Source organism: Chiloscyllium plagiosum, chromosome 5 (assembly GCF_004010195.1).
Source record: "Chiloscyllium plagiosum isolate BGI_BamShark_2017 chromosome 5, ASM401019v2, whole genome shotgun sequence".
Lineage (NCBI taxonomy): Eukaryota > Metazoa > Chordata > Chondrichthyes > Orectolobiformes > Hemiscylliidae > Chiloscyllium > Chiloscyllium plagiosum.
In genome coordinates this window covers 114,732,560-114,741,175 of record NC_057714.1, presented here as the reverse complement: position 1 = coordinate 114,741,175, position 8,616 = coordinate 114,732,560, and the positions used below count along the sequence as shown (strand labels likewise).

General features: G+C 46.0%; 1 protein-coding gene across 1 annotated transcript in view; it reads left to right on the top strand.

Annotated features, from left to right (window-relative positions):
* ghrhrl (growth hormone releasing hormone receptor, like) overlaps positions 1 to 8,616 on the top strand; it is a 71,661-nt gene that overhangs the window by 42,668 nt on the left and 20,377 nt on the right. The window contains exons 7-8 of the mRNA XM_043690845.1: positions 4,561 to 4,714; positions 7,432 to 7,492. Of these exons, the coding sequence (XP_043546780.1) occupies positions 4,561 to 4,714; positions 7,432 to 7,492 (215 nt within the window). The remainder of the gene's footprint in view (positions 1 to 4,560; positions 4,715 to 7,431; positions 7,493 to 8,616) is intronic.

Sequence of the window (8,616 nt, the reverse complement as noted above, 5' to 3'; positions counted from 1 at the left end):
CGCACACACACTCTCATTCTCTCTCTCTCTCACTGTCACTCACACACACAGGGCTGACCCATGTCCAGGTCAATTCCTATTTAAACCGCTGTCCAGGACATTTGTCTGAACTTAAAGCTAAAGTGGGTGACTTGGACCCAAGGGTCTGTTTCAGTGCTGTATCTCTCTATGAGTCTATGGCTCCATGACTGCGGATACTGGAAATCTGAATTAAAACCAGAAATTTCTGAACAAATTCAGCAGGTCTGGCAACACCTATGGAGAGAGAAACTGTCGGGTCCAGTGCCCCTTCCTCAGAATGAGCTCCAGCTCAGCTTACTGACTAAGCATTCAGTTCCTGATCAATCCCAGTATCAAAGGCTGGAGTTGTATTGGAGTCACTTCAGAGGAGGTGATAATTCTAGAAGTGAGGGGTTTGTTTCAGGAACAGAGTTTGTGCAGTTCAGGCCTATACTCGCTCGAGTTTAGAATGATCAGCGGTAATCTAATTTGTATAAGATGATAAAGGGGACTGACAAGGTAGATGTATAGAGGATGCTGCCCCCTTTGGGGTAATGTAGAACGACAGGTTGTAGTATAAGGATAAAGGGCAGGAGATTTAAAGCAGAGATGAGCAGAAATTACGGCTCCCAACGGCTCATGAATCTGTGGAATTCACTCTCCTAGAGTGCGGTGGATGCTGGGTCACTGGGTAAACTGAAGGAGGAGATAGACGGGAATTTTAATGAGTAACAGACTGAAGGGTTCTGGAGAACGGGCAGGAGAAGAAGGTGAGGCCAAGATGAGATCAGCCCTGGTTCTATTATATGGTAGAGCAGGCTTGAAGGACCGAATGGCCTCTTCCTGCTCCTGATTTCGACGTTTTAATGTCTGTTTTGGAGCAACGGAGGTTAGCCGATACACAACAGTGACCCAGTTCAGTGCACAGCCAGCAATCAGATGTGAATGAGACAGAGATGAAGATAGACATAAAGAATGCATCTTGCACTGCTTTCTGACACACAGGAGAGTTGGTGTTGGATGGAGAAAGTTAGGTGATATCTGGGTGTGAGTTGACATCGCACATCCTCAATCCAGTTGGGAAAAGGGTCACCGGACCTGAAACGTTAACTTTGATTTCTCTCCACAGATGCTGCCAGACCTGCTGAGCTTCTCCAGCAATTTCTGATATTATTCCTGAACCCAGACTGAGAATAACAATTCAAAAACAATAATCCATCGAGTCATTGAATTTTGCTGTCCATGCTAAACCTCCAGATTATTCCCGAGCGAATGTTGTAGATTCCCTTATTCGCGTTTATTTGGCTCGGTTTTAAAACATAAACAGCAGGAGAAGGACTGAACATTTCGTCTCCCAACACCTGCTCCCCAGACCACTCTCGAAGTAGTAGTGGGTGGTGGGAATGTCCCTAGACTCCAGTTTTCCAGATTAGAGTGGTGCTGGAAAAGCACAGCAGGTCAGGCAGCATCCGAGGAGCTGGAAATTGATGAAGAGTCTTTTCCTGAAACGTCGATTTTCCTGCTCCTCAGATGCTGCCTGACCTGCTGTGCTTTTCCAGCATTACTCTAATCTTGACGCTAATCTCCAGCATCTGCAGTACCCACCTCTGTCCAGTATTCCAGATGCCCAGGTTTATACGTTTGGTCTGAGGTACAAATCTCAGCACGGCTGGCTCCTGAAGGTTTAAATTAATTAAATTTTAAGAAACGTGATTCAAAGGCTTTGATGAAAATCCTGAAGAAGGGCTTATGCCCGAAACGTCGATTCTCCTGCTCCTTGGATGCTGCCTGACCTGCTGCGCTTTTCCAGCAACACATTTTTCAGCTTTGATGAAAATCCATCTGGTTCATTTCTGGCCCTCTAGTGAAGGAATTCTGCCTCTGCTTACCTGGTCTGTATCAGACCATCGGCTGTGACTGTTGTGTGGTAATATCGCTGGTGTATTAATCCAGGGACCCAGGTTCGAATCCTGCCCCGGCTGATGCTGGAGTTTGAATTCAATATGAATCTGGAATTAAGAATCAAATGGGGACCATGTTTCACTAATGCCCTTTAGGGAAGGAAGCTGCCAACCTTACCCAGTCTGTCCTACAGGTGACTCCAGACCCACAGCAATGTGGTTGACTCTTAACTGCCCTCTGGGCAATTAGGGATGGGCAATAAATGCTGGGTGTAGCCAGTGATCTCCTCATCCTGTGGATGAATATTGCAAAGCATGACTCCATTTTAACACCACAGATTGACTCATTACTGCGTTCTGAAATGTGCATTTCCAAAACTTTTCTATGGCAAGGCAAGCATTTGTATTGGACTTCCATCTCTCATCACCCTGGCGCTGAGGGTGGTACTAGGGTCAATCCAGAGAGCACTTAAGAGCCTGGCAGTGTGCCAGTGGTAGACAGGCAGGAGGCTGGAGGACCACAGCAAGCCAGGCAGCATCAGGAGGGGGAGAAGTTTCGGATGTCACCCTCCTTCAGGACAATGTTGGCTCCTCCACCTCCTGATGTTGCCTGGCCTGCTGTGTGCCTCCTGCTTGTCTCCCTTGGATTCCAGCATCTGCAGTTTGTTTTGTCTCTAGCACAGTGTGTCAATGAGCCCGATGGCTTTTCACATTAGGCCAACTTTCATTTCCAGATTTTATTAAATTCGAACTCCAACATCTGCCATCGCACCTATAAGAACATAAGATGTAGGAGCAGAAGTAGGACACTCAGCCCATCGAGTCTGTCCCACCATTCAATGAGGTCATGGCTGATCTGATAACCCTCGACTCCACTCTCCTGCCTCTTCCCTATCATCCTTGATTCCCTTCCTGATTAAAAATCCGTCTCAGCCTTGAATATGCTCAATGGCCTGGCCTCGACATCCCTCTGAGGTGAAGAATTCCACAGGTTCACATCCCTCTCTGAGAGACGGAATTCCTCCTCATCTCCATCTTAAATGTGTGACCCCTCATTCTGAGACTGTATCCCTGGCCCCACAAGGAGAGGGAACCTTTAGATATCTACCCTGTCAGGTCCCCTAAGACTCTTGTACGTTTCAATACCTCATTCTTCAAAACTCCAACGAGTACAGGCCCAACCTACTCAACCTCTCCTCAGAAGACAACCCTTCCACAGCTGGCTCCAGCTGAGTGAACCTCCTATGGACTGCCTCTGATGCCAGTCTCGTTCCTTAGATGAGGTGGGGGGAGGGGAGGGGGTGGTCCCTAAACTACTTGCAACTCTCCAGCTGTGTCCCATTATTTCCCCAGTTGGGGCCAATGGAATTAGTAATAAAAGAATAAACAAAACTGCTGGATAATCTCAGCAGGTTATGGTAGCATGTGTGAACAGAGTTAGACATAGTTCTTAGGTTAAAGGGTATCGGGGAGGTGCAGGAAGCAGAAACAGGGATCGAGTCGGATGATCAGCCAGAGATCATATTGAATGACGGAGCAGGTCTGATGGGCTGAATGACCTACTCCTGCTCCTATTTTCTCTGTTTCTACAATGATCTTGTTCTGAAGTTTAAGACATGTGCTGTACCTTTAAGAGAGAGTGAAAGCTGTAAAGCTGCTGTCATGTGACTGACTCGCAGTCACACAGTGTGCTGGAAAATTGAAAGATGTAACATATTGTTGTAACCTGGATACCACAGCAGTTCAAATTTAACTGGGGTGGCACTGTGGCTCAATGGTTAGCACTGCTGCCTCACAGCACCAGCATCCTAGGTTCAATTCTAGCCTCGGGCGACTGTCCGTGTGGAGGTTGTACGTTCTCCCTGTGTTTGTATGGGTTTCCTCCCACAGTCCAAACCTGTGCAGGTCAGGTGAATTGGCTATGTTAAATTGCCTATAGTGTGAGGTGCATGAGTCAGAGGGAAATGGGACTGGGTGGTTACTCTTCGGAGGGTCATTGTGGACTTGTTGGGCTGAAGGGCCTGTTTCCAAGCTGTGGGGAATCTAATCCAGTTTAAATTATGCCCGAAGAACTAAAACCCAATCGAATTTGAATTTTACTGTTTTGACAACATTGAACCAATGAGATGATCTAATGTTTTCGGGTAGACACATTAGGCATTTTAGACAGTTAGCCAGAGACAGATCAACTTTCTGCCATTGTCGACAGACTGCCCGAAACCTCGCTATCAAAGGTACCTTTTCATATGAAAAATCTGTGCAGCATAAGATCAAAGACGACCCAGGGAGACCTACAAACAGAGGAAGGTCGACATCACGCTCTGGTTTTGAAAATTGATTTGCTGTAAATTTAATAGGGGCTTTATCGGATCTGTATACTGTTATGGAGTTGGAGGTAGATAACACATCTTTAAGACAAAGGAGGCTGAGAAATGTAATTAGTTGTTGTTTAATGTTTGCTTTTGGAGTTAAACAATAAAATTGTTATTTTTTTTTTAAATAGTGGAATTTAGGTAGTTCTCTATCACTCATTATTTAACAGATTATGGGGTGAGATCAGCTTTTCTGTGAATTTGGTTTAATTAGCAGAAAGGTTTACTGCCGTGTTGTAACAATCTCGATAGGAACTAACTGCTTTGTGGTCATTCTCTCGTTGCAGGCCGGCTGTAAGATTTCAGTGGTGTTCTGGTACTTTTGCATGTTGACCAATTACTTCTGGCTGCTGGTGGAGGCCCTGTACCTCAGCTCCCTGCTGGTAGTGCCCTTCTCCTACGGCAAAAGTTACTTCTGGTGGTGGAGCGTCCTGGGATGGGGTAGGTAACGGAGCACTGAGGCCAGTGCTGCATCAAGCCCACTTCCACAGCAACTGCTTTTTGCATTCATGTAGCACCCTTCACAACCTCATGGCGGCGTTTGTTTTGAAACATTGGTTGTTGTCATTGGGGAGGAAGCATGGCGCCAAGAAAGACGACTGGCAGACAATGACTCGATAGTCTGTGTTCTTGCTTTATTTTCAGAGCGACATTGGGCACAGTGCATTCACGCCCCTCCTCCTAGACATTAATATTCACTGTAGAAAGTTGCAGACCCAACTCTGATATCAGGGGAACCCACTCCCAAAACTGGCTCCAGGCCCCAATGAATAACTGTCACCTAATTTGTTGCAAATAAAGTGTGTTTACATGCAAAAGACAGAACCCTGTCTATTAATAAATGCAGCTCCCAGTACACACAAGGACTGCCCATTGCAAGCCAGATGGATGGTCCTAACCTGGCAGTCAGTGTGATCTTTAGCACACTTGGGATTGTTTAACAAATACAGGTAGTTCCTCTATACCGCGATGGCTGCGTTCCTGTGCTTTGCCGTGTAATAGAAAAATCACAGTGCTTAAAGTTTTTTGGTGATGTGATCCGTGTTACAGCCAACACATGTTATAAAAGGTGGCGCTTTAGAAACACTGTTCCCAAGTTGCCGATCGCGTTTCAACAAATTAGTGTTAACAAAATGCATGTTGTAGCAGAATGACCCTGTATTTTGGAGCTGCATTAAATGTATTGAGTGTTGCAAGCACCATCTAAAACATAGAAATATTGAAAATAGGAGCAGGAGTAGGCCGTTTGGCCCTTCAAGCTTGATCCACCACTCGATATGACCACAGCTGATCCTCTTTCCCAATGCTTTCTCTCCATGCCCCTTTATGCCTTTAAAATCTTAAAAACATAATTTTCTTGAATGTATTCAGTGAATTGACCTCCACAGCTGTTTATGGTAGAGAATTCACACCCCTTTGAGTGAAGAAACCTTTCCCCATCTCAGTCCTGAATGGCATACCTCATATCCTGAGACTTTGACCCCGGCTCTCAACTCCCCGGGCCATCTGATTGGATGCAGTCACTAACCTGTTTGCTGTGGCTATCCAAAGGGACTTGCTACTTGATGTGAAAGCCAGTCTTTGGGATGTACTACCTTCAAACCTGGCAACACAGGCATTAAAATTCATATACCACATTGCTCATTTCTGTGATGGACAGTGGGGTGGGGCAGTGATAGCTTAGGGGCATTACGGCTGGACTATTAATCTCAAAGCCTAAGAAATGATTTGGGGACCTGGGTTCAAATCTTGCCACAGCAGATCGTGGAATGCGAAGTCAAGAAAAATCTGAAATGAAGAGTCTAATGATAACTGTGAAAACATTGTTGATTGTTGGAAAAACCCATCTGGTTCACTAATTCCATTTAGGGAATGAAACTGCCCTCCTTACCTTGTCTGGCCTACATATGACTCCACACCCACAGCAATGTGGTTGACTCTTAACTGCCCTCTGGGTAATTAGGGATGGGCGATAAATGCTGGCCAATGAAGAAATGAATGAAATCAAAAGAGCATTGTTTTGGCTTGAAGACAGCTTCCTGTTAGTGCTGTTGTAGCAATCTGCAAACAGTTAATTCCGTCAGTCAGACAGATTCACTGAGGTGTGAAACTGTTCGAGAGAATGGGATGTGGATGGTGCATCTCGGGTTGGGAAATGGAAGCAGATTCAGGATTAACTTCCAAACGTGAGCTGGATAGGTAAATGAAAGAGGAGGAGAAAAGGAGTCTACTGCAGGGCAGCACGGTGGCTCAGTGGTTAGCGCTGCTGCCTCACAGCACCAGGGAGCGGGGTTCGATCCTACCCTCGGGAGACCGTTTGTGTGGAGTTTGCACATTCTCCCCGTGTTTGCGTGGGTTTCCTTCGGGTGCTCTGGTACTTTCCCACAGTCCAAGGACCTGCAGGTTAGGGGGATTGGCTGTGCTGAATTGCCGATAGTGTTCAGGGATGCGTGGGCTAGATACATTAGTCAGGGGAAATGTAGTGTAATGGGGGAATGGGTCTGGGTGGGTTACTCGTCGGTGTGGACGTGTTGGGCCGAATGGCCTGTTTCTGCACTTAGGGGTTCTATGACTCTGGGCAAAGAGTAGGATTGTATTAGATAGCACTGGTATGTTGGGCAGAACAGTCTCCTTCAGTGCTGTACAATTCCGACATTCCCCTGGTTTCCTGATCCTGTCAAACACTGCTAGAAACAAACTCCCATTACCCCAGTTAGGAGATGGCACGCCACACTTCTGGACTTGAACTTGGGTTTCCTGATTCAGAGGTAGGGACACCACCACTGTGCCACAGGAGGACCCTTCAGTTTCTGCTATTTTAAGAAAACTAACCTTTTTTTTCCTCTAGCGACACTGTTCAGAGATGTTTTTACACAGCTGTAGGGCAGGTGGGGCTTGAACCCGGGAGCCCAATAGTAAGAGGAGGGACACTACCACTGTACCACAAAAGGCCCCCCGCCCAGTTACTGTTAAACACAAAGAGCTTAAACATGTGAAATGAATTGGAATCTCTAATGCAGCCAGTGTAGCTGCTGTCACCTGGTACTCTCTGCTGTAAGTGACTGTGATTTGATTTTCACTTCAGGAACTGTCCAGCTCCTAACTCCTGTAACCTGCAGCCTCTGTCGGGACTAATAGAACCATTTCTTTTCTTCAAGGTGTTCCCACTGTTTGTACTGTTGCCTGGGTGATTACAAAACTTCAATTTGAAAATACTGAGTGAGTATTTCTTTTGATTAAGTTAAAGGTCAGTGCACAAAGTTAAAACTGTGAGATGAGGGTGAACCAGCGAATGTAGATCTGCAGTGAATGGAGGAACAGTGATATATTTCCAAGTCAGGAGGGTGAGTGGCTTGGAGGGGAATTTGCAGGAGGTGGTGGTCCCATATATCTGCTGCTCCCGTTCTTTATGGTAATAGAGTTTGCAAGTTTGGAAGGTGCTGTTTAAAAGGGCTTGTTGAGTTTTTTAGTGCATCAGGGATAGTCAACATGGCTTTGTGCATGAGAAATTGTGCCTCACTGATATGATTGAGTTTTTTGAAGAAGTAACAAAGAGGATTGATGAGGGCAGATCGGTGGACATGATCTATATGGACTTCAGTAAGGCATTCAACAAGATTCCTCATGGTAAACTGGTTAGCAAAGTTAGATCACATGGAATACAGGGGCAGCATGGTGGCTCAGTGGTTAGCACTGCTGCCTCACAGTGCCAGGGACCTGGGTTCGATTCCAGCCTTCGGTGACAGTCTGTGTGGAGTTTGCACGTTCTCCCCATGTCTGCGTGGGTTTCCTCCGGGTGCTCCGGTTTCCTCCCACAATCCAAAGATGTGCAGGTCAGGTGAATTGGCCATGCTAAATTGCCTGTAGTGTTAGGTGCATTAGTCAGGGGTAAATATAGGGTAGGGAATGGGTTTGGGTAGGTTACTCTTCAGAGGGTCAGTGTGGACTAGTTTCCACACTGTAGGGATTCTATGAACTAGCCATAGAACTGGTTCGAAGGTAGAAAACAGAGGGTGGTAAAGGGTTGTTTTTCAGACTGGAGGCCTGTGACCAGTGGAGTGCCACAAGAATTGTGCTGGGTCCACTACTTTTCATCATTTATATAAATGATTTGGATGTGAGCATAAGAGGTACAGTTAGTAAGTTTCCAAATGACTCCAAAATTGGAAGTGTAGTGGACAGCAAAGAATGTTACCTCAGATTACAACAGAATCTTGATCAGATGGGCCAATGGGCTGAGAAGTGGCAGATGGAGTTTAATTCAGATAAATTTCAGGGGTTACATTTTGGAAAGGCAAATCAAGGCAGGACTTATACACTTAATGGTAAGGTCCTAGGGAGTG